The 25,177-nt window shown below is 43.4% G+C and overlaps 1 protein-coding gene across 1 annotated transcript in view; it reads left to right on the top strand.

Annotated features, from left to right (window-relative positions):
• DSCR3 (Down syndrome critical region 3) overlaps positions 1-24,225 on the top strand; it is a 54,164-nt gene extending 29,939 nt beyond the window's left edge. The window contains exons 2-8 of the mRNA XM_012640131.1: positions 7,354-7,497; positions 8,795-8,944; positions 14,776-14,856; positions 15,821-15,895; positions 19,446-19,596; positions 19,855-20,007; positions 24,000-24,225. Of these exons, the coding sequence (XP_012495585.1) occupies positions 7,354-7,497; positions 8,795-8,944; positions 14,776-14,856; positions 15,821-15,895; positions 19,446-19,596; positions 19,855-20,007; positions 24,000-24,082 (837 nt within the window). The 3' untranslated portion in view covers positions 24,083-24,225. The remainder of the gene's footprint in view (positions 1-7,353; positions 7,498-8,794; positions 8,945-14,775; positions 14,857-15,820; positions 15,896-19,445; positions 19,597-19,854; positions 20,008-23,999) is intronic.
• Positions 24,226-25,177: the final 952 nt, after the last annotated feature.

Raw genomic sequence — 25,177 nt, 5'->3', positions numbered from 1 at the left:
AGAGTCTCAGGGTGTGTAAAAAGAAAATCACCGACAATTTTTTGATGTTGATTCTTCTTGACTTAATTTTTTCTCTTCTAAGAGACATGGTCTCCTAAAAATGAACCTTCAGAGTGATGTGAGATTCAATTAAAAAAAAATAACAACCATTAACTCAGGCCCTCTACAATGCTTTCTCTGAAAGATTTTGAAGAACAAGGGGGAGTACAGAAAATAAATCGCAACCTCAGGCACCTGTGAAGAGCTGGCCCCACACATCGTTCATTAAGGAAGTTTCTTGCAAATTGTACCTATTTCTAGCACCCAAAACTAGAGCCCATCCGATTCCACACTAATAATGAATTACAAGTTTACTTACAGGTAACAGAACTAGACACAAGACAGAATCATACATGCTTCCACCTTGCCGGGGACATCTACAGAATTGATGCTTCCTTCACTCCCTTATTTTATGTAAAATGTCCATTTCTTAGGCCTCACGAGAATGTAGCCACTACCTCATCAACCCTTGCCCCCACCTTTTTCCTTCTGTCTGTATGCGTTTAAAATGCCGAAGGTTCCAACCTCCCCTTATGAAAAACAGCCACAGCTTGTCTGTGGTTCCTGTTTTTTCCTGGCTGTGTCCTCAAAATTTTGGCTTAATAAACCTCCATTGATTAAGAATTTTGCCTCAGTTATTCATTTGGGTTCACAGGCAGTAGCAGCCGTGCTGAGGCTCTGCCACTGCAGAGGGTGGGTGCTCACTTCTCAGCCCACCTGTGGGAGGGGTCCCAGGACAGCATGCAGTCTGGTGGAGGCTAGCTTTGGAAATGGCCCCTTGTAGTAGCTGTTTAGGTCTCAGAAAGTGTATGTGACCCAGCAGCAGCTCCCTCCCTGGAGCAATTCCATCCCGCGGTCTCCTGGCAGCTCCCTATGTTAGTTTCAGGGTTTGGGAGGGTCAGAGGGCTCTCCAGTGGCCAGGATTGCGTGATCGCTTGGTGAGAATGTGGGCCACTGAAAGTCTCTTACTCACCCTTTCCCCACATTGGGAAGTCACTCCCAGCTCCCAGCCAGTCCTGGCCAGGGAATCTGTCTCTCTTCCTTCTGCTTCCCTGCTTTTGGTGTTTCCTGTCCCTTCTCTGTTGAATTCTAGTGTTCTCTCTTGGATAATGTAATTGAAGTGTGAGTGTATATACACGATTTTGGTTCTTCTAAGTGGAGGCAGGCAGGAAGTGCGTCTGGTCGGCCATCTTGAATTGGCACCGTGCAGTAGAGCTCCCTGTGATGCCGGGATGTGAATCTGCTGTTTATCTGCACTGTCCATCAGGACTGATACTGGCCATGACGTGGCTGTTAAACACTTGATGTGAATGTTAAATATTAATAAAGCTTAGGTTTAAATAGCCACATATGGCTCACACCTACCATCCTGTGAAAAGTATGGTTTTATTGATATTAATATATTTTTGAATCCCAGCTGTCTAAGAAAAGGAAACCATATATATTACACTACCTTCTACATTCTTATTCCCTTGGTCTCCCGACTAATGTTAATTAAATATTTTCTATGCTGTCAGGACTTAATATTTTGCATTGTTTTCTTTTTTTCCACCGTAATTAGCACACATCTAGCTGGGCATAGTGACATGTGCCTGTAGTCTCAGCTACTTGGGAGATTGAGACACATGAATCACTTGAGCCCAGGAGTTCGAGTCTAGCCTGGGCAATGTAGCAAGATTCCATCTCTTAAAAAAAATCATCACATATCTCTTAGTCTTATTCTTACAGTTAAATGGAGTTAATTGTCACAATTGGTTCTTTTGACATAGTTTTTCTAACCATCTCTTGGGTAGTTAGTTATAGTGTATTATTTAGTAAATTTTTGTTTTTTTTTTTTTTTTTGACAGAGTCTCACTGTGTTGCCCTGGCTACAGTGAGTGCTGTGGCGTCAGCCTAGCTCACAGCAACCTCACAGTCCTGGGCTCAACCAATCCTACTGCCTCAGCCTCCCAAGTAGCTGGGAGTACAGACATGCGCCACCATGCCCGGCTAATTTTTTCTATATAGATTTTTAGTTGTCCAAATAATTTCTTTCTATTTTTAGTAGAGACGGGGTCTCGCTCTTGCTCAGGCTGGTCTCGAACTCCTGACCTTGAGCGATCCACCCGCCTCAGCCTCCCAGAGTGCTAGGATTACCTATTTAGTAAATTTCTCAAGAAGGACTATCATATAGTATTGGTTGGGTTTTTGTTTGTTTGTTTAGTTGGGTTTTTCGCTTTTCTTTTTTACACATTTAAACCTGTTTCCTTTATATTGAATGACCGTTTAGGTAGGTGTAAAATTCTAGGATCACTCTGTTTCCTTGAGCTTTGTTGTATTTCTCTACTTTCAGTTTGAATTACATTTTGCTGTGGAGAAATCTGGGTTTTTTTTCCCTCTTCTAAGTGACTTAAAAGTGACCCTGACTCCTAAAGGGTTCTTTCTTTTTTGAATTAGCATCGTTTTTCTACAGTCTTTATTTTTTTTGACTGTTCCTGATTTCACTGGACCTTTCAGCAATTTTTAATTATCTCAGTAAATATTTATTCGTTCCTTTATTTCATTTTTCATATTTGGGAACTTCATTATGCATATGTCGGATGTTCTTCATCTGTCTCCCATTTTTATTATTGTATTTGCAATTTCTTTTTTTAATTCTTTCTTAAATTTTCATTTAATTTATTTGGATTTTCACTTTTCTGTCCTGTGTGTATTATATGTCCCTTTTGATTTCACCTGCTTTTCTGTGGTGGTTTTATTTTTCCCCTTCCACTTCTTTTCTAAGCTTTTTTTTTTTATTTTTTTTTGAGACAGAGTCTCCTTTGTTTCCCGGGCTAGAGTGCCGTGGCGTCAGCCTAGCTCACAGCAACCCCAAACTCCTGGGCTCAAGCGATCCTCCTGCCTCAGCCTCCCGAATAGCTGGGACTACAGGCATGCGCCACCATACCCGGCTAATTTTTTCTATATATTTTTAGCTGTCCAATTAATTTCTTTCTATTTTTGGTAGAGATGGGGGTCTCGCTCTTGCTCAGACTGGTCTCGAACTCCTGAGCTCAAACAATCCGCCTGCCTCAGCCTCCCAGAGTGCTAGGATTACAGGTGTGAGCCACCGCGCCCGACCCTAAGCTTTTCTTTATTCTTATCTCTTACTTTTTCCTTAATATTTCATCCCTGAGCTCTTATATCTCTGTTTCGTGCTTATCCTTTTTTTTTCTTTAGAAAGAGTCTTGCTGTGTTGCCCAGGCTAGAGTGCAGTGGCATCATAGCTCACTGCAGCCTCCTACTCCTACGCTCAAGTGATCCTCCTGCCTCAGCCTCCTGAGTAGCTGGGACTACAGGTGTGCACCACCATGCTTGGCTAATTTTTCTTTCTTTTTTTTTTTTTGTAGAGATGGGATCTTGTCATATTGCTCAGGCTGCTTGTCCTCATCCTTTATAGAAGCAACTGCTTTATTACATCTTAAAAATTCATGGTGAAATGTGTGTTCACAATTTTCATCTGCTTGATGGCACTGCTTTTTCTGGTGAATGGTCATTTATTCATTCAGTAAACAGTCACTGAGCGCCTGTTCTTGCTGATCACTCTACCTTTGTGGAGTTTATGTTCCAGGGTGGGAGACAGACAATAAATAAAATAGGGAAATATTAATACATATGTAGGATTGTAGAATGTTAAAATATTCACATTGTAGAATGTTAGAAGGTGAGTAAGTGTAGAAGGTGATAAGTGCTACAGAGCAGAGCTGGGGAGAGGGCAATGTATTAGTCCGTTTGCATTGCTATACAGAAATGCCTGAGGCTGGGAAATTTGTAAAGAAAGAGGTTAGAGTTCTTTTAAGTAGAAGAGTAATGTGATGACGTATCATCATCTACCACTTGGATTTCTCTCCTCCCCCCTCTTCTCCTTCCCCCTCACCCCTCTTCCTCCCTCTCATTTCTTAATCCATTATAGGTCATGTGCTCCTCTGCTGGTTCTTTTTAATGTCTCCTTCCTGCAGGAGATGAATTTATTCCTAGGCCAGGTGAGCTGGGAGTGTTCTTAAAGCCTGAGGTTTTATGCTTGAGTTTCTTTTATCTTTCATTCTCTTGAGCCCGTGAGATAAGCGGCTGGGGGAAGTTTGCACCACACAGGGGGGCTTGTGGCCCCCACTGCTACAGAGACGACCCCTTCCAGCATGTGGCGTCTGTACGGGAGTCCTCCTTGGGTGGCCTCAGCTGCTCCCAGGGCGCCCCCACCTTCCAGAAGCGCATTCGCGGGCTCTTTCTGCGTCCCCCCGCAGAGGGGCCTGGTTTCGGCTTCTCACCGCGTGTCCTCCCAGCTTGGCCTTCACTTTTATCAGCTCTTCCACCTATTTCATGGTATTTAACTGTCTCCTGGCTTCACTGAAAATAGAGTTTGTGGTTTTGTTTCTTGTTCTTTGGGTGATTTCCAGGAAGCCAAGGGGTGAACGCTGGCTTGACGCTACCACCCTTCAAACCCAGAGACCTGATTATGGTTTTGTTTTTTTTATTCCAGAGAACAAAAGGGAAACAAAGAAAGTTGTGTAATTTGGTAGTGAGCTTTTACATTTAGAGAAGACAAGGTTAGAAAATGTAGTCTCTTTTACCCCCCCTTGGACCAATGTGGTGGTGGTTTCTGCTGCGAGAGCCAGCGAGACCGAGCGGACCGGAGGTGACCAGTTGCCTACCTAATGCCTGTTCCCGGGCTGCTCTGTGGCTGTGGTGGGGACGGGCTGCCCCGGCCTTTCCCTGCACTCAGCTCCTCCAGGCAGAGGCTCGAGCTTGCCCGCAGCAGGCTCTGGGTGGTGCGGCTCTCTTGGGTGCATCACCTCACGGAGAGGTCAGTTTTTCTTAATGCTGGTGGATCCGAGGCGTCTGTGCTGCCTTCTGTGACAAAGACCACAGTTGCAAGTCCCTGTAAAGGGCGGCTTGTAGTCTAGAGCCCTGGACGCCGTCACCTGTGTGTCTTATACACACGTACGACATGGGGCCTGCGTCTCACTCTCATCTGTGTTGCCGATGATAAAACCTTTCTCAAGTCAAGAGTCCCCTTGATGTGACGAAAGCTGTGGCTCTCCTCCCTGAGCAATAGCACGTGTGCACACAATTTCCATGTATCGTTTGTGGGCTTGTTGCCATCCTTAAGTCTAGGCAGGGCCCCCCTTTGGTGTCATGGCCTCTAGTGAAAGGCCCCTGCTTTTTATGCTATACTGTCGGAGCCATAAATCTTATTTTCTTCTTGTTGAAAGTCTAGACAAAAGTCTGAGGCGGAAGTTCTTGGTGAGGTCTTGCATTTTCCTTAATTTCAGTTATTCAAGTTCCTCCTGCCTCCTTTGCCAGAGGTTAATCAAGAATTGTCCGTTTTCTCACTCCCATGAGTCTTAACTTTTTGTTGAACCATCTTCTGTTTCTAAAGTGTTGGGCTACACTTGGGTTGATTTTGTATCCTTTTGTTGGTAGGAATTGAATAAACCTATAAATAATAAGAATGCTTCACTTGCCTACAAATATTTCATTAATTTTGTATTTTCTCTGCTACATTGTTTCTTACTTAAAGAATGACCAGAGAATCCCTTGAGTCATAAAATATTTACTCTGCTTCCTTCCAAGCTTTTTCCTTCTTATGCCACAGAGGTTAAGGAAGGAAAAGGCTCTACTGGTTTCATAATTACAATATGCCAGTCGGTGGTCGACCCAGAGATCTGTTCCCATGACATTAACTGAAAATGTTATGATTACATAGGAACAGAACTACTCCTCAAGTGCTATTGTTTAATAAAGTTCACAAAATTATTTCATCTCACATATTTGTGGACATACTAGTCAAGTAAATTTTTAAAAATGTACTAGTGAATTTAAACTTTTCAAAATTAGGTTTCTATTGGATTTGGGTTGTACAAAAATTCGTAGAATTACTGTTAATTGGCCAGGCGTGGTGGCTCACACCTGTGAGGCCAGTACTTTGGGAGGCTGAGCGGGGAGGAGCACACGAGTCCAGATGTTCGAGGCTGCAGTGAGCTATGATCGCTCCACTGCACTCCAGCCTGGGCGACAGAGCGAGACCTTGTCTCAAAAAAAAAACAAAACAACTTTAATTAAATTTAGCAGTTAAATTATTTCAGAGGAATTTTCACTTAAATTTGCTTATGGGCTTTTTGTGTTCTTAGAAACAAAAATGAGTTCTCCTTGAATTCTGCTTAAAATGGAGAGGATTGTTTGTTTTTATTAGGTTTCAGGGCCTTGGGATGGGGAGTGGGAAACAAAAACAAAATACTTAACACATTTAAGAGACACAGAATATTCCCTGCTCCCAAAATTCCATATAATATAAGAACTTCATAAAAATTTTTCACTGGATGACTAGAGGAAATTGAAGGTAAGCAGATTTAATGTTTTGATGGTTTCATCTGCCGGCCAATTTTTGTTTTTCTTCTTTGGTTTTGTTGCCAACAGTTTCTGCCATCATATCACCCTTTGACGGCAGTTGGGCTACGTTCTGAAGGTCATTTCAGAAACACGTTCTTTCATGTTTATTGTGGATTCTCTTTCTGCTCTGGTTGATGCTATTTAATCTCCTCAACTTCCTCTTCCACTCACATGCTCGTGACAAATTGAGACTATCAAGTTCTATGGCGACAGGAAGAAACTGCCATCCAATAAAGCAAGCAGTGAATGTGCATATGCTATTACTCAGTAATTATCGTCAGATAAATGAATAGATGATCTGTTGTGAAGTCCCTCTCCAATGATTTATGAACCAGGGAAGTCAAGGCTCGAGTGTCTCCCGGAGTGAACCAGAACACCAGGGACGAGGACGTCCTTCTGTGCTGCCCTGGTGTACTTTGTTGATAACCTCCAGTCTCACCTGCAGTGAGGGTTTCTGGGCAGAAAGGATACCAGGGTTTTATTTTCTTGCAATCCTTTTCTTGTATTTCTTCTGTATTCCTGCTGAAGGGATCACTGTACATGCCCATGCATAATATCTGTGAGCCTGCCACTTGCCCTGGGCCCTTCTCTTTGTGCCTTTGAACTCAGACATCTGTTGGGATTCTCCCATCCGGGAACGAAGACGTGTCTGAAAGGCAGCAATGGGACGAGATTCCTCGGCCTGTACCTCGGTGCTCCCTGGCAGTGTGTGTCTAGCCTGCCTTGTCAATACCAGTGGGCACTGGCCCCCACCAGGGCTGGGCTTTCTCCATCCCAGAACCCAGGTGTCTCAGTGGATGTCTGGATCTTTGAACGAAATTGGTTGTTAAGGAGACTTACTTTTGCTGATAAATGAGGTGAATGAAAGAGACGTGCTAATTGGATTGGTGGCTGTCTTTTCTCTTCCAGGAAATACTCTCTGGCGTGGTGGTCATATCTAGTAAGGATTCCATTCAGCACCAAGGGGTGTCTTTGACCATGGAAGGAACTGTAAACCTCCAGCTCAGTGCCAAAAGTGTGGGCGTGTTTGAAGCTTTTTATAATTCTGTTAAGGTAAGAATGCTTAGATTGCACATTTTTATTTCAATATGCAAATGTTTGTGGTGGTTTTTACTTGTTTGTCTTCCCCCCCATTCCCAATGGTAGGTGAATGCTGTCTGTCTGTATTGTTATCCATCGTTGTCTCGCAAGGGCTGGTGATAGTCAGACTTTTAATACTTACAAATCAACCTGAAAAAAATGCAGATATTTTGTTTCTACGTATATACTGTTATTGAATGTCTGCTTGTATTTATTCCTATTTGATAAATAGGATTAGAACTATAATTATATTAATTTTAGCCATTAAAAAGATCAAAGCTCTTTTCTGAGAAGTTGTACCTGTGGCTTACGGTACTTGCCTTCCCAAATCAGAACTGATTTTTTATTAGCTGTGCATATTGCTACCGTCGGATTTGACATTAAGATAAGATGCAGACAGAGCAGGAAACTGTTTTCTTGTTGTCATTTAGAGTAAAAGTTTGTGTTCTAGGGTGACTTTTTTTCTATACTTACAGTTTTCTTTTCCTGAAGGACATATTAACTTTTAAGTTTTCAGGGGGAAGAAGTTAAGAGGGAAGAAGGGTATGTTAGCAGTGTTCAGATTTAGAACACACGTTTTCCCGTAATTTTATTTTAATCCATTAGTACTTAGAGATTCACTTCATAAGTTGTGGATTTTCCAAGAGTGACGCTAAGCCAAAGCTTGAAAAGCATTAAAACCTACTTTTTAGGCAGATTTCAAATATTAGTACCCTCTTCCTCCTTGGAGGCCCAGCTGAGGAGGTCTGTGCAGGCGCACGGGGCTGAGGGAAAGGCCTGCTGCTGTCGCTGTGTGGCTGCACTGGGAAGGCTGGGAGAGGCTGGTGGGCTGTCAGGAGCAGAGGCGGCACTCTGTCGAGAAGAGCCCGGGGCCAGGTGAGGACGACACCTGAGTTCACGTGCCAGCCCTGCTAGCCAGGTGGCCTCACTGTGCTGTGTCTGTTTCTTCATTCTGGAGAGAGGGGCTGTTAGGACGGTTAAATGAGATACTTGGGGAGGAGAGAGGGATATATCAGTTCAGTTTCTGCTGCTGCGTATGAAGCACCTAAGTGTCTAATGTTGTAAACGAACTGTCACTGGGCCAGAGACTTAAAAAATGGAGCCAACTCGCTGTTCAAATCTAGACCCAGCACTGTGCTGCCCAAGAAACCAGGACGGAGCATCCAGAGGCTCAGGGTGTTGTGTCTTCACGGAGATTATTAATAGCACCATAATGTGAAAGGGTATCTACAAGTACACGCTGATGGACCGAGTTGGTTTTTGTTTACAGCCTATCCAGATTATCAACAGCACCATAGAAATGGTAAAGCCAGGGAAATTTCCCAGTGGCAAAACAGAAGTTCCTTTCGAATTTCCTCTGCACGTGAAGGGTAACAAAGTTCTGTACGAGACTTACCACGGGGTGTTTGTCAACATTCAGGTGAGAGTTTCCTAATCCCATGCAATTGACCTCATAATTTTTCTTCTGTAAAACAGTGTGGTCTTTCTTTCACTGAAAGTTAATGGATGGACCCAAGAACTTAATACTGTATTTATTGCTGAGACCTCTCTTGTATATTCTATGTTGATTTCTCATTTTGTCCTGCAAAATACTAATTTTATAAATGACCATTATTTTTTATAGGAACCCTGAAGGACCCATGCTATTATATAACCTCTTTTTCCTTTGTTTCTTTTGGGCTCTTTTCCGACCACGTTGACACTGTAAGGGCTACTTTTATTGTTTGGTAGCAGATATGCCCTAACTTCTTTCTGGCACCAGCATTAACTTGTCTATTTTGTACTTATAAATATCTCTTTGTTTAATACCCAAAGGCTACTACTCTAACATAGGCTTGTATTCTTTATTGAACAAACCTTGTCAATGAGGGGAAGTGAATTTATGACTTCCTGTCTACCTCTGCTAGTTAAGGATGCTTTTCACAGTTGCTATTGTTGTCTCAGGAAGCAGTGTGGAGTCATGACTCAGGGCAGGAGAAAGAGCCTTTCCTTTATTCAGTAGAAAGAAAGATACTTTTGTGATAGCCTTGCAGCGGTTCCTTGCTAGATGAGACAAAACTATTCAGTCTTATGTGCAAGAAGGATGAAAGTTAGGAATATTTTTGATTTATTAATTAAGTTTTAGTTGATAATTTGGTCTCGGTATAATAGATACCGTTCTCCTGCTTAAAATAATAGCATCTTTAAAATAAAAACCTATTAAACACGTGTGAGGGTTTCACCAAAGGTTTGTCGTTGTGTGGGTTTTACGAATTCTTTAAGAAATCTGTCAAGAAAAAGCACATGTAGTATGATGCACTCTATTACAATAAATATCTTTCTGTGAAGAAAAAACCTGTTTCTAGTCCTTTATGATTAGCATGCCTGTGTCAGGCAATACATATAGATACAGATATACCAAAGGCTTTGGACAGTTCCCTGGAAGTAACAGTAATGATTGATATCTTGAACGTTTTATTTTGGTAATTATTTTTATCATCTATCCAGAATCAGCATCAACTTGTGTTATCCACACAGTAGTTCTTTAATACTATTTATTTTAAAATATAAAAATATGTTCATTAGAAACTAAATGGAATAAGATCAAATTTTCATTGATCATACCTGTTACTTTCTCCTGTATTTATCATGACTTATTAAAAGAAGATTAACTTGTTTAAAATAAAATTGGAAATCCCAGCCTTTTCCAAATGTTGCCAAGAAAACGCACAGATATACACATAAAACTTGTGTGCTTGTTTTCCTGCAGAGCTGTGTGTAAATCGGAGACTACTTAAAATGCAGTCGGAGAGTTAACAGGTGGTAAATTCGTTAGTGAAGTGAACAGCCATCCCTACTTGGGGCTTTCCCTCAGAATGCTACAACTTGGAATTCTATACCTTTGCAAATACCTTACAAATTTCTAAAAATGAAGAGATTTCTTCTTAGCTTAACCTCTGATTTCTATGAGCTTATCACCCTTATACTTATTGTCATTTAACATATATTAATATTTTGCCATCTTTGTTAATCTGTATTTATTTCTTCTGAATCATTTTAAAGTTAGTTACAGAATCTTGATACTTCATGTCAAAACACATCAACGTCCATCTCCCCAAAAATAGTGACATTCTCCTATATAATCAGTTAACATTTTCACACCTATCAAAATTAACAAAAATTCTCAAATGTCATCTAATTCCCAATTCATATTGAAATTTGTCATCGCTTCTTTTAAGAAAATATACCTCTTAAGAAACTAGGATTATAGTTTTTTGATATGTTTTCATCTTCTTATGTATTCATTCATTCATGCCATTAGTGACAGGTCTTTTTCTAGCTTCCTTGTTTTCCAGGAGAGCAAGTGCCCCCCAGATAGGACAATGACTCCCGTAGTCACACAGCCCAATCTTGGCATGGGGGTCCACAGGCCATCACCCCTTCTTGACACCCATACACTTACCCTGAAGATTAACATAGGTACATTACTTCGGATAGAAAGTTTTGTTATTACACCCTAATATCTTTCTTTTTTTTTTTTTTTTTGAGACAGAGTCTCACTCTATTGCCCGGGATAGAGTGCCGTGGCGTCAGCAAAGCTCACAGCAACCTCGAACTCCTGGGCTCAAGTGATCCTTCTGCCTCAGCCTCCCGAGTAGCTGGGACTACAGGCATGCGCCACCATGCCCGGCTAATTTTTTCTATATATTTTTTTAGTTGTCTGATTAATTTCTTTTTCTATTTTTAGTAGAGACAGGGTCTCACTCTTGCCCAGGCTGGTTTCAAACTCCTGAGCTCAAACAATCCGCCTGCCTCGGCCTCCCAGAGTGCTAGGATTACAGGCGTGAGCCACCGCGCCCGGCCCTAATATCATTCTGAAATTACATAGATGCAAAGAAATTTTTCATTTATAATTTGAATTGTATTGTCACATAATGTAAAAATGGTAAAATCGTAAAACAGAATAAAGGATTTAAAATATAGCCATGCCGGGCACAGTGGTGCACGCCTGTAGTCCCAGCTACTTGGAGGCTGAAGCAGGAGGATCATGTGACCCCAAGAGTTCGAGATCAGCCTAGGTAGCATGGCAAGACCCCATCTCTTAAAAAAAGTTGAAAAATAACAAAAATAACATACAGCCAGTATTAAATTCATAACTTGCAGAGAGGCTTGGTTTACTTGTTATTTCTTAGAGCAAGGCTTCGTGATTTTTTGCTCTTATTCTTCTCAGTCACATTGAGTTCATTCTTCATCTTTGTTATTAGATACCGTATGTGAGAATCTGTCATTGTTTTGCAGTTGTCCTTTGTGCAGCTAATTTTCCTTTTAGAAATTATTTAAATTATGTAATCCTAGCTCTCTGGGAGGCCGAGGTGGGCGGATTGTTTGAGCTCAGGAGTTCGAAACCAGCTTGAGCAAGAGCGAGACCCCGTCTCTATTAAATTGGAAAGAAATTAATTGGACAACTAAAAATATATAGAAAAAATTAGCCGGGCATGGTGGCGCATGCCTTAGTCCCAGCTACTCGGGAGGCTGAGGCAAGAGGATCGCTTGAGCCCAGGAGTTTGAGGTTGCTTTGAGCTAGGATGACACCACGGCACTCTAGCCCAGGCAACACAGTGAGACTCTGTCTCAAAAAAAAAAAAAAAAAATATTTAAATTATAGACAAGTTTTATTACGTTTGTTCTACTCTTGCGGCTGTGCTAGCAAGATTTTATACTATAACACAAAATACAGCACAAAATTAAATACAAAATATGTCTGCTGAAATTGCACGTTCACAATTAATTTATATAAACTGTAGTCATCCTTGTTCACAGTTAAAAATACCTTTTATAGGAGTCGGCTTTCAATCTGTTGACAGATGTCTTCCTTTATTCCTGTTCATATTCTGTTCATTGACAGTTGAAAAAGATCAAATCTTGCACCTCCTTTCGATGCCCTGCTCAAGTCTGACATCCTTCTGGCCCCGTCTGACCTCCTGTTGCTCAAACCTCCTGGATCACTCCCTAGTACTTGGGGAAGATCTTGATAAACTGAAAAGATCCAGGACTTTGCAGCAGACAGATCTGGGCTTGAATTACAGCTCTGCCACGGAGTTTCGCAAGGATTCAGGGCATGAGTTTTGGCAACAGACAGGTGTATATTCAAATCCCACCTCTGTGACCCGGAGCAGCCTCCCTGACCTCTCTCCTCGGAGATTAATGAGGAAATTGTGTAAAGTGCTGGGCACAGTGTGCCTGGCACATGGAATGTGCTAAGTGAATGTTTGATGTGACTATCCTTATATTAGCCCAACAATTCTTATATTAGTATCGTTGGAATTAATTGAGGTAGTTTAAGCTTAACGCCATCTCTAGAACATGACGTTTTCCTCCTTGCTCCACCCTCCTCCCCTCCCCGACTTGTTACAAGCTGCCTTATGTTACTAATTATTGCTTTCACACTTAGCAAATAGTAAGTGGCCAAAAGCTGATGCCTGTAATTCACATCCTTTCATTCACAAGTCACAGAAATCCAACTCAAATTCACTTAGCCAAAAAGGGATATTGGATCATAGAACTAACAATTGCAGAGGAATAGCGAGGCCAGGTTGGATGCCAGGGCTCCAGTCATGTCTCAGCTCAGCTTGCTTCCTTGCAGCCTTTGTTCTCAGGCAGCCTCTTCCTTGGCCATGGCAAAGCTGGTTGCCAGCAAGCTGCTGCAGGTTTACAGTCTACTGGGTTGGCAACCCCAGCAGAAAGGGAATTCTTTCTAGGAGTTGCCAAGGCAGTTCTGGCTTTCTGCCCACTTTTACCCCCAGGCAGGAGTATGAGGGGGAGGTCAGCCCACCTGAACTGAGACTGAAAATGAGGAAGGGGAAGTCCCCACTGGGAAAACAATCAGAGAGACCAGGCAAACCAGAACAAGGGAAAACGTTCATCCAAAATTTCCTTTTGAAGAAAAAATGTTTTGAAAAACGATAGCTTTTTCAAAATGCTTGGATTTTTGGCCACATATCATATATAGACTTAGTTTTACCTTGCAAAGAAATATTTAAGTCATTTTGATTTGACATGATATCACACAGAAATGCTGCCTTCCTATGGAAATCTTCTTTCAGTAATTCACATTGCTAATTCTGTTCTTCATAAAATTTAACTATCTGTTCTTGCAGAAATAAAATTTTGGCTCACACCTGTCCCTGTGATAGCCAACACACTTTAGAATGATACAGCAAATCCACACTGAATTCCTCATCTTTCAACTTTAGCATGTTAGGAAACTAATATAGTTAACAATACTTAGAACTTAAAGTGTCACTTAAAATAGTAGCTTTAGCACAAAGATTTTGCTGATGCAAAATACAATGAAAAGAAATGACAGCATCTGGATCTATTAATACTTTTTTTATCTGTGCAATAAACCCTTCATGTTTTCCTGTCATGGAAGGTGCGCTGTCTGTACATACACTCACCAGATTTACCAAATTCAGTCCAACTTCATGACATTTATCTTGAAAGTTGTTGAAGATATCTGTTCCCTGTGTTCTGTTTGCGAGAGTGCCCAAAGTGAGTAACTCTTTATAGCAAAGAAAATCTTCCGTTATGACCCGAATGAAGTATAAAACCTGTGCCGAGTCAGTAGTATCAGTTGATTCATCCAAAGTGATTGAATAATATATATTTTCCTTTTGAAGTGTTACAGGGAGTTGTTCTGTTAAGTTGAAGGCTAATTCATGCTGCCAATCAGTTATGGTTTTCCTTGAAAGATGCAGTTGTTTGTACTTTGAAACATTATCAGGGTCTAAGCATCCCACAACTTTGACAATGCATTCTTTCACAGCTTCTACATCACTGAATGGCTTCCCTTTTTTCCCCGCAAGTATATAAACTACTTTATAAGTTGCTTCAGTGGCATTATTTCCAGGTCTTATTGCTGCTTGAAAGAATTGTCTTTGCTTTTGCTTTTCATCTTTTAATTTCTGCAATACAACCTTTCATGCCTCTCCCTCTGATTTAAAATATTTGTGGTCCTTATGAGTGTTATAATGCTGATGACCATTGAATTTCTTTAATGTTGATATCGCAGGATCACAAAGCAAGCAAATCATCTTATCTTTAGCAGAAACAAGATAATTTTTCAATTCCCTATTATGTTTACTAATTTCATACATTAGTTAAATAAAGTTTCCCTAAAATATGTTGACTGACTTGTCTCTGTGAATATAATGCCAAGATGAAAGCAAATCCTGCTCAAATGACCTTTTCTTCTCCAACTATTCCCTCTAGTATACGCTGCGCTGTGACATGAGGCGGTCCCTGTTGGCCAAGGACTTGACAAAGACCTGTGAATTTATCGTTCACTCTGCCGTAAGCTGCATTTGGGGGGGTCTGGTGCTGAATAATGGGATTGTCCTCTGGGGTCTGGAGTTTCTACCTAATTACAAGCTAACAAGTTAGTCTCCTGCCGTTTCCTGGGTCAGAGACAGCGAGCAGCGTGAGCATCCGCCTGTGCACCATTCCCCCTGGCCCGGAGTCCCCCAGCCGGTGCCGTGGGTCCAGAGAGACACCACACCTGTAGCACACTGGACAGTGCCCTTCCTCCACCTGGCCCCCGGGTCGTTATAGTGGCCATGGCCCTTTGGATCTCAGCCCCTGAGTAAAAAGATGGCCAGGCAGGCTCTAATGAAGCTTGTCTGTATTGGTGCATTCTGGAATTATGTAATATGGAGATGATCATTGTTAATGATGTTAGGGTAACATTTACAATTCATTATTTTATACGCGTGATTCTTCCAGGTAGACAGCTGTGTAGCTCAGCATGGTCAGCACTGGCCAGACTACCTGGGCTTGACGCTCAGCTCTGCAAGTCCCTGAGCTCTCTGCGCCTCACCTCCCTCATCTGTGAAGTGGGACTGTCTGTGAGGTGTGAGCAGCACCTCTGAGCGTCATGGTGCCGATTCAGTGGACAGACACTCCCGTGTTAGCTCTTATCCTGAGAGAGGTTTAAAATAAATGCCTCCCAGAAACTACTCTGTTTCTTAGATCTAATTTTAAAATTCTGAACCTGTAAGGCACCGTGGAGTTTAAGATGTCTGTCCCCACGTTTTATAGATGAGAAGGCTGAGGTCCAGGGGGATGGAGAAATTTGACAAAGAGCACAGTGTTGTTTTCTGGCAGAACTGTGTTTGGAACCCAGGTATCCTGCCTCTTAGTCCCGAGTCCTTTCTGGTTCACTCTGCGGCCACTCGTTTTTTTAAAGGGGGAAGAAGCTGTTCGGCCTGCAGAGCTCTTGGCCGAACCCTGCTAACTTTGGTTTTACCTCTCGTTGTAGCCTCAGAAGGGGAAGTTGACTCTGAGTCCTGTGGACTTCACGATCACGCCTGAAACCTTACAGAACGTCAAAGAGGTAAGACCCGCCGCGCACTGGCCATGGGCATTTTCCTAGTAACGAGGCCCCCGCTGTCGCCCAATTTTTCTTTATTTGGGAATCAAGTCATCAGTGAGAGGAAACTCCTAACTGTTGTCTGTACCCAAATTAGTCTGTATTTTCAATTTGATTTCCTTTTCAAGCTCAGTAAAGAAGCTTAGAAGAAGACTGTTTTATAAAAGTTCTTCGAGGAGGCTGTATGTTTATTACTTTTTACTCTCTTCTCTCAGTTTTAGTGCATTTTGGGTCCCCAGCGCCCCCACTGCCCTTCGCCCTGGTACTTAGCCATGGCCTGTGCTTGCCCACCTGGCCTCGTGCCGTCTTCTCCTGGTGTTTAGTCTACAGTTTCTCCCACCTCATCCCCACCACACAGGGTGCTCGTGCCGTGTAAAGACCCACGTCTTCCCTCAGTGGTGGATTCCTCACAGTGGGGGCAGACTGAGCGAGGACACGGGCTGCCTGGCTCTCAATGGCAGCCCCTGGTCGAGCCTCAGCTGCCGCCTGAGCTGCGCAGACAGAGCAGTTAGTTAGGCCCCGTCCAAAACCGTGTCTAGCCTCCTATGTCTAGCGCTCTCATCCATGGCCATCAATTTCCCCCAGACTTTGATTTATTTATTTTTTTTTAATGATATCTGTCTCAAAGAAAGCAGTGAATTCCTGCAGTTCTTTCTGGACATAACTTCTTCCTTACTCTAAGTCTACATTTTACTCTCTGGCCCATACGGATTAGAATCGGGTTAAGGGCACATTTGGGAGGATTAGGGCACAGGGGAGATTATTGGCCTCGTCCCTTGGCAGGCACAGCTGGGACAGGAGTGTGTCACAGGGAGCCCTTCCAGAGGCCTGGGGAGGACACGGCCACTCTTTGTCCATTCCTCCTCTCTCCCTTGCCGGGTTCTGAAAGCACGTGACCCTGTGGCCTGTCCCATTCCTTTCCTACCTCTTTAGCCCATCTGCAGAAGGGTTTACTTCAACAATAATGTAACTCCATTTCTAAGCACTATTTCTTCTTCAAGGTAGCACCTTCTGTTATTACAGATGTGGGGCCCTTCCTTTGTTTCCTACATTGATTCTGTTTCCCAGGAGTTGGGTCCTCTGTTTGTTGAGTGCATGCCTCTTTTTCTTGCCTTTATTTTCCTCAAATGTTTATTGATTCTTGGTTGTCAGTTTATATTTATAGATGAGGATCTAGCGTGTATGGCACTGTTAAAGAGACTATATATCCTTAGCCCAAGGGAGAATCTGTTCTGATTATAAGCGCACATGACCAGAGGAGCTCTGCCTTGAGCGTTGCACAGGGACAGGGAGGTATGTGCAGGTAGCTTGTCTTCCGGGTCTAGACTCTTGCTGTCCTGCACTGTGGCCATAAACGGCTGGGGACACTTGCCCTGCCTTGCCCCAAGCTGCTTTTGGAGTCTCCCAGGTGGCAGGTCCCCCTTGAGGGAAGCTGTGGCGCTAACCTCTCCCAGCTTCACCCCCTCTGCTGAGTTCTCCTGCGATACCCCCACTGCCCTTCCCCAGGCCCTGCCTCTTATTACCAGGCCCCTCCAGGCACACTCACCCTCACCGTTCTCTCTGCCAGCGGGAGGACTGGGGTCCCCTGCACTCCTGGGAGCTTCATTGTCAATCCACTTGTTATCTGACAGATCCGCTTCACTGGGGTTGTCTCCACGGAGCGTTCCCTATAGCAGTCTAGGTGTAGATTTATTTATAAAAGAAGAAGAACTTTTATTATGACAGAACCATTCGTGTTTATTGTTAGAAAATGAGAAAATAACACATAAAGCAAATAAAATTGCTTATCCATAAAATATCACTGGTGTTTTTTGTTTTGCTTTTTAAGTAGAAAAGGGATTTATTGGAAGGATATAAGATAGCTTACAGAAACTACAGGAAGACTGGAGATCAGACTCAGAAAATAGTATGAGTTTATATTTTATTTGTCTATGTTAATATCATGTCAGTGGGAGGAGGGGAAAATGAGTCAGTATCTTGAGCTGGACTTTGAAAGCTTTTCTTTTTCATCAGTTTCCTAAAAAAGAATCTTAATGTGAACTGCTTTTTATTTTTCTAAACAAATAGCTTCTTTTACTTTTTGTTATTTTTAAAACTCTGTCTTCAGTGGAGACTTTTTCCGAGGTCTGTACCTTTGGGGACCACTAGGCCCAGAGCCCCTCATTCTTCAGGTCTAGGCTGCACCACCCAATCTGGTGGCCACGGCCACACGTGACCATTGACCCTTAAGATGTGGCTGGGCCGAGCTAAGATGAGCTGTAAGTGTAAATACTGTGAAAAAAAAAAAGTGAAAAAGAATGTAAAACATCATTCATATTTTTTTATATTGATTACATGTGGAAGTATTTAACATTTTGGACATACTGGTTAATTTTACCTGTTGTTTTTTTCTTTAATTTGGCTACTAGAAAATTTGAAATTACATATATGATTCACATGTGTGGCTCGCACCCTGTTCCTGTTGGACAGTGGTGTGCTAAACTCTGATACCTTCAGGAACTAGGACACAACCAGAGGTCGAGACTGCTGGGACGACTGTCTCTAACTCTGGATCTGTTCTTTCCCCACAAGACCATCATCCATTGCCCTTGACCAGTTTCCTGTGTCTACAGAGTAAAGGTCCATTGGCTTTTCACCAAGTGTTGAAGGAAGTTTTGTTTTTTTTTTTTAATTTCCTTGAAATAAATGTCCTGGTTTTTCAAAATTGCATAATTAGCAACATCTTTAAATTGACAATATTTTTAAAACCTTTTTTATATGTGACTGTCCTTGAACACCACAGCAACTTCCTCAGACTTTATTTATTTATTTTTTTTGAGACAGAGTCTCACTGTGTTGCCCGGGCTAGAGTGCCGTGGCGTCAGCCTAGCTCACAGCAACCTCAAACTCCTGGGCTCAAGCGATCCTCCTGCCTCAGCCTCCCAAGTAGCTGGGACTACAGGCATGCGCCACCATGCCCGGCTAATTTTTTCTATATATTTTTAGCTGTCCAATTAATTTCTTTCTATTTTTGGTAGAGATGGGGTCTCGCTCTTGCTCAGGCTGGTTTGTAGAGATGGGGTCTCGCTCTTGCTCAGGCTGGTCTTGAACTCCTGAGCTCAAACAATCCGCCCGCCTCAGCCTCCCAGAGTGCTAGGATTACAGGCATGAGCCACCATGCCCAGCCCAGACTTTATTTTTTAATGTCTTATTGCTTAGTAAGAAGGAGCTTTCCAGATCTGAGTCTAGGCAATTAGGATACTTCTTTGAGCTATCGGGTCATTCAGTGTAGGAAGTGTCAGGTAGGTGCCTCACATACGTACGGAGTTGAATAATTCAGTCTGTTCATGTCCAGAAACAAGATGTAAGTACTTTTGTTTCTTTCTTCCCATTTTGTAAAACAGGGTTCCAGTGGATTATATTCATATAATAATTACACAACTTTGTTTCCAGTTTTTATTTGTACCAGAGTACTATTAAGTAGTTTCTCCTTTTTGCTTCTGTTCCTGGTATATTTATTTTCATTTTGTTTTAGAGAGCCTTGCTCCCCAAATTTCTCATCAGAGGACATCTCAACTCAACGAACTGCGTCATCACGCAGCCGCTCACGGGGGAGCTGGTGGTGGAGAGCTCGGAGGCCGCCATCAGGAGCATAGAGCTGCAGCTGGTGCGCGTGGAGACCTGCGGTAAGCGCTGTGGCGGCGCTCTGCCTGCCTCCCTCCCGCCGTCAGCAGTTAAGAGGTAGTGGGGGAAGCAGGAGAAAGAGCGTGGCTCTCCATCGCAATAAAGATGTATTTGGGGAAAGCGAAATGTGGAAAGGGAGGGCACTCTCTAGAATCCTATAACCAAAATGGAAAAGTGGCTGAGTGTGTTGATGCAGGTTCTCAGCGTGAGCTCGCTCTGTTGCTGTTTCCTGACCTTGCGACGTTTCCTGTCTCCTCCAGGGTGTGCAGAAGGCTATGCCCGCGATGCCACAGAGATTCAAAACATCCAGATCGCTGATGGGGATGTTTGTAGGAGCCTCTCTGTCCCCATATACATGGTCTTCCCCAGGCTGTTCACCTGCCCTACGCTGGAGACCACCAACTTCAAAGTGGGTAAGCTGCATCCACCTTCAGCCCTCGAGGGCCTGCTGGGCTTCTTTGGCGGGCGGGGCCCACCGCACGGGCCGCTGGGCACCAGGGTCTGCTGACGTCACACAGCTCAGAACATTCCTCCTTCGGTTGCTCGACAAAACCTCATGGAGAGTTGTCCTGCCGACCCCGAGGAGACAGCCACGTGCAGTCCTGGCTCTTGTGGAACGTAGCGACACAGACAGTACACACATCAGTGTGGACTAGGGCAGGTGACACTGAGCCCTGCAGAGAAAACTGACATGAGTGAGAGGCACGGGAGTGGCGGAGTGGTGTGGGTGGGAGTGCAGGGTCGGCGTCACAGAGAGGGTGGCCTTGGAGCGCAGACTCAGAATATGTGAAAATCCCAAAGTGAATGTTCAACATCATGAAGGCTTTGAGCTCGCCAGTTTAGGGTGGCTCAAGTCATTTTCCATGAATCTGTGTGGAAGTACTTTAACCACATGATCTGCATCATGTCAGTTTTATATCCTGCTTTTTTTCCCCTTAACATCATATCATGAACATTTCTGCATTTTTAAACATTCCTGTAAAATATTTTAATGGTACATCCATCTTTTTCTTTTTTATTTCAGCATATTATGGGGGTACAGATGTTTTAGGTTACGTATATTGCCCTTGCCTTCCCCCTCCCCCCCAAGTCCGAGTTTCAAGCGTGTCCATCCCTTGGATGGTGCGCATCGCACTCTTTGTGTATGCAAATACTCCCCTCCTCCCCTCTCTCCGCCCTCCCCCCTGCCCAACATCCAATAGATGTTATTTTTATATGTACACTTGTGGTACATCCATCTTAATAAGAATCGTCATGTTAATAAAGTTCAATTAGGAGATCACCCACAGTACAAGAATTGGAACAAAGACACAGTAGGAAGGCATCATGTGTGCCTTCAGCCCTAACTGACATGATCTTCTGCAGACTGATTGAAAAGACCACAGGCTGGGCGCGATGGCTCACGCCTGTAATCCCAGCACTCTGGGAGGCCGAGGCAGGAGGACCACATGAGATCAGGAGTTTAAGACCAACTCTAGCAAGAGCGAGACCCCATTTCTACAAAGTATAGAAAAATTATCCGGGCATGGTGGCACGTGCCTATAGTCCCAGCTACTTGGGAGGCTGAGGCAGGAGGATCACTTCAGCCCAGGAGTTTGAGGTTTCAGTGAGCTACAAAGAGGCCACGGTACTCTACCCAGGGTGACAGAGCAAGCCTCTGCCTCAAAAAGAGAGAGAGAGAGAGAAAAGACCATAAAAAGAGTTTCCTGGGCTTTCCTGGGACATCCTTTTGGCCGTGCCTGAAGCTCGCTGGTAAATCATGTGCAGTAGGGGGTTTTGGTGGTTGCTTCTGCCGTTGTGCTGCTTCATTAAGAAGTGGGAACTTAGCCCTAAGGCTGATGCTTTTTTATTGATGCCATATTCCCCTAAATCTTTGTGTATTATCATTATTAGTCCAGTGAGAATCTGTTTTTTTAATTATGCCATGATTTTACATTAAATAATTCTAAATAATGTAATTCAAAGCGTAAGTACATTTCATCACCAAAGTTTGTTTTACAAGAGGGAAGTTTCGTCACATCTGCCACTAAATCACTGAGCGCTTCTTTGACTTTTCTGTGCCTCTGCCATTGCCTGGGAGTCCTAGAGCACAGCTGGCCCAGTGGGGTTAGAGGCACAATTTAATATTTGTGGAGTTCCTTTGGTCCTTTATGTGAAATGTTACATTGTAGCAAAAGCTTAATGGAGTCAGGACACCCATGTCAGTAGCAAAGAAGGCAAGAGACTCAGCCGTTCACCAAGCACATAAAAGGACAGCAAGGTCTGCTGAGAGACACCATGGAGAGTCAAACTAGACCCAAGCTAAGGTGCCACGATTTTTCTCAAAAAACTTGTACAATTACTATCAAATAGGTAATATATGCCCAAAGTATAAAACCCAAAGGTACCAGGGATCTTAAGTACAGAGTGAGTTCCTTGTCCCTAAACCCAGTCTCCACACCCAGCCACAGCCCCTCCCACTAGCCCCCCCAATGTGCCGTCCTGGAGCTGCTCCCCACTGTGACAGGCGTCATGTGGGTTTTCCCTTTATACTCCGTGGCATACTGCATGTTACTCTGAAGTTTGTGGCTTTTTACCACAGACTACCTTAACTTTAAGTTTAGGAGAAGGAGCTTATCTATTGATTTCTCAGCTTGGTTTTCCTACATAAACCTCAAAAAAGTATAAAAAATTATTTTTGTCTACTGTACTAAATGTTAAGCACCTAAATTTTGCATGTTATTTGTATTAGATTCATCAGAATTTTACAGAGGCAGCAAATCTGATAAAGTGCCCATAACTTATAATAACACTTTATTGTGTTATTATTATAAGTTGTAATAACACTTATTACAGTACCTGTGATTCTGCCATCTAAATAATGCCCCATTCCACCATTTAAGAATCAACAGTTCTCTTGTCCTTGTGCCTGAGTGTAGTATGGTTTAGGACTTGAAAAATGACAGATGCTGTCAGTTTGGGAGGTCTCTACAGAAAAGAGGTGACTTGTAATCTCTGTTTGAATGGCTGTGGTCTCTCTTAGGCTCTGGGGTTGCCGTTCCCATTGGCTGCAGAGGGCAGTCTGGAGAAAGGGCAGCTGTGGCCGCCCCAGCACTGCACCGCCCTCGTGCACCTGCTCAGAGCAGGTGTGGCTGGCTGAGGTTAGGCTCCAAGTCTCAGGAAGGAGGACAGTGATTGAAAAAGGCTTGGGTTCCTCTAGGTTGGGAGGTCGGGAGTGAGCACTGCATCCTGCATTAAGAGCAGTATCTCTGCATGTGCCTCCATCAGCTGTGTTGGTGCTGGCCACAAGTGACCTTAGATACATGGTCAGGCCTGGGCTGGGAACTCCCTCAGAGTATAAAGAGCACCTGGTAGAATGGCCGTTCTGACGCAGCTGCTCTGCCGAGTGTTTTCTGCTAAAAAGGTAAACCAGCGCCAGCTCCTTAACTTGCCTGCTCTCTGTCGTCTCCTGCCACAGCCTCCTGCCTTCCAAGATGGGTGGAGGAGCGGTTGAAGGGAATGGTGGCGGGAAGGGCCCAGAGGGCCACTCTTGTGTAGTGACAATAAAGGAAGGAAAGAAATGGGATGGGCGCTGCTGGTGCACAACTCCTATCATGGCTGATGTTTGGGTGGAGCTGGACCCCCCGCCACCACCATGGAGATGTTATCCTGAGAGTCACAGTCCCAGGCGGGGCATTGACTGCAAAACCCTTCCCACAGCTGAGCTTCTGCAGCGTGGTGCTTGGCGTTCCCCTTTGGCACGTGCCCCTCTGCCACACAGAATACCCCCTTCACAGTGGGGAAGGGCACGGGACCTGTCTTCAGGGAGCTCCCACTACACACACACCCCTCTTGGTGATCAACAGTGCGTACCCATAGCAGCTAAAGAGCTGTTTGCTAAAGGTAACGGGTGAATGTTTAAACAGGTGTTTCAGATAAATTACCAATATCCAAAGGAACAGTTAAACTGTATGCTGTTTCTGAAGATGGTTTCTCACTTGAGGATTAGAGACCTGTACTCAGATAGCTCCAGGTCAGTTCAGAGTCTGCTAGTCCATTAAGAATGGTAGGGAATGTAAAAGTAAGACAAAAGAATACAAATGAATTGAAAGGATTCTAGAATACTCTCTTTAGTAAAGAAAAAGTACAAGGCAAGTGTAGTTGAAGAAGCCTGATGACATACTGTTCCAAGATGAGAAGACAGAAATCTATGTAGAGAAAGTTTACAAAGGCAGTCAGACATCAGTGTAGTTGTCTTCGCTGGTTTTGCTGAAAGTTCAGAGTGACACTGTGCATGGGACATGATACAGAAACCCAAACAGCACCCAGGCGCCCCTCACTGATAGAGCTTGCTGTGCGGTAGTGGAGTTGGTGTCTGGTTTCCACTGCTCAGTGTAAGCATAAACCCTCTCTCCTCTCTTCTCAGAATTTGAGGTTAACATTGTTGTGCTCCTTCATGCTGATCACCTTATCACGGAGAACTTCCCGTTGAAGCTCTGCAGGATATAGCCCGGGAGGAGGGAAGCACAGAAAACAAGCGTGGCCACGTGGAAATCCAGCTGGGTTCCGACTTTTTCAGGGAGCTACAACCAGCAGCATGTACTTGTTTTCGTGATTATTCTGTATCAGAAATGAAATGGACTCCTGAAATTGCAGTTACTTTTCTTCATTTTCTTGAGACTTCTGCTTCCACCAGTGAGCCTCTAATCATTCTCTTTGAAATTTAACAGGATTTCTTAATGCTATTTGCAAGATAATTTCACAGAAAACATTTCCTATGGCTCCTGACTTACCTGTTCCTTTTTAGGCACAGTGAAACAGTTGTGACAACAATTTGTGCTTTCCTAGAAAATGAGATCATGGGGACAACAGGAAACCTCTCTCCAACTGGCTAATGGATATATAGCCTGGAATGCTCCACAGCAAAGAGTCTGTGGCCAGGCCACATCCAGGACGGCTATAAGCATATCCGTTGCTTAGGAAGTTTGTAGATACCCTGCAAGGAATGCAGAGGGTTTTTTTGTTTGTTTGTTTGTTTGTTTCCACTCTAATCTGTAGTTCTTTTTATATTTTTCACTATAACTTCAGAATTTTTAGGGAACTGGAAAAAAGTGTTTCTTGGTCTCATAGAACTGAAGGGCTGGTGCTGGAGTGTTACTGAAGTCTCAAAAACTGGCATAAAATCTCATGCCACCATATTTCTTGAATACATTTAAATGAAGGTTATGTAAGGTGTAAGGGGGGAAAAATGCATCATTGCTCTTGTTGTTATTGGGTGTGTTCTGAACGACAGGAGACCCATGCCCAAGGTTTGTTGGTGAAGGCCTCTCTCCCAAGGATGGTGCCAGGAAAATATCCTTGAATTGATAAACTTGGCCTGTGTCTGACCCACCTGAGGGACCTGTGTTTTGAGCCAGGGTTTTTTTGGTCTTGAAGCCAGTTTTTCCTCAGTCTCCCTTTGTGATTTGAAGTATATGGTGAGTCTGTTGCAATACATTTCTTCCTTCAAATCCTGCTCACAATTAGTGGAACCTCAAAATAACCCATGCTGCTTTGCACACTAACTGCCCTTCTGTCATAGTCCTTCTGGGCAGGCCTGGGCAA

This window comes from Propithecus coquereli, unplaced genomic scaffold (assembly GCF_000956105.1).
Source record: "Propithecus coquereli isolate 6110/MARCELLA unplaced genomic scaffold, Pcoq_1.0 Scaffold148, whole genome shotgun sequence".
Taxonomy (NCBI): Eukaryota; Metazoa; Chordata; class Mammalia; order Primates; family Indriidae; genus Propithecus; species Propithecus coquereli.
This window is presented reverse-complemented; position numbering and strand designations above follow the sequence as displayed.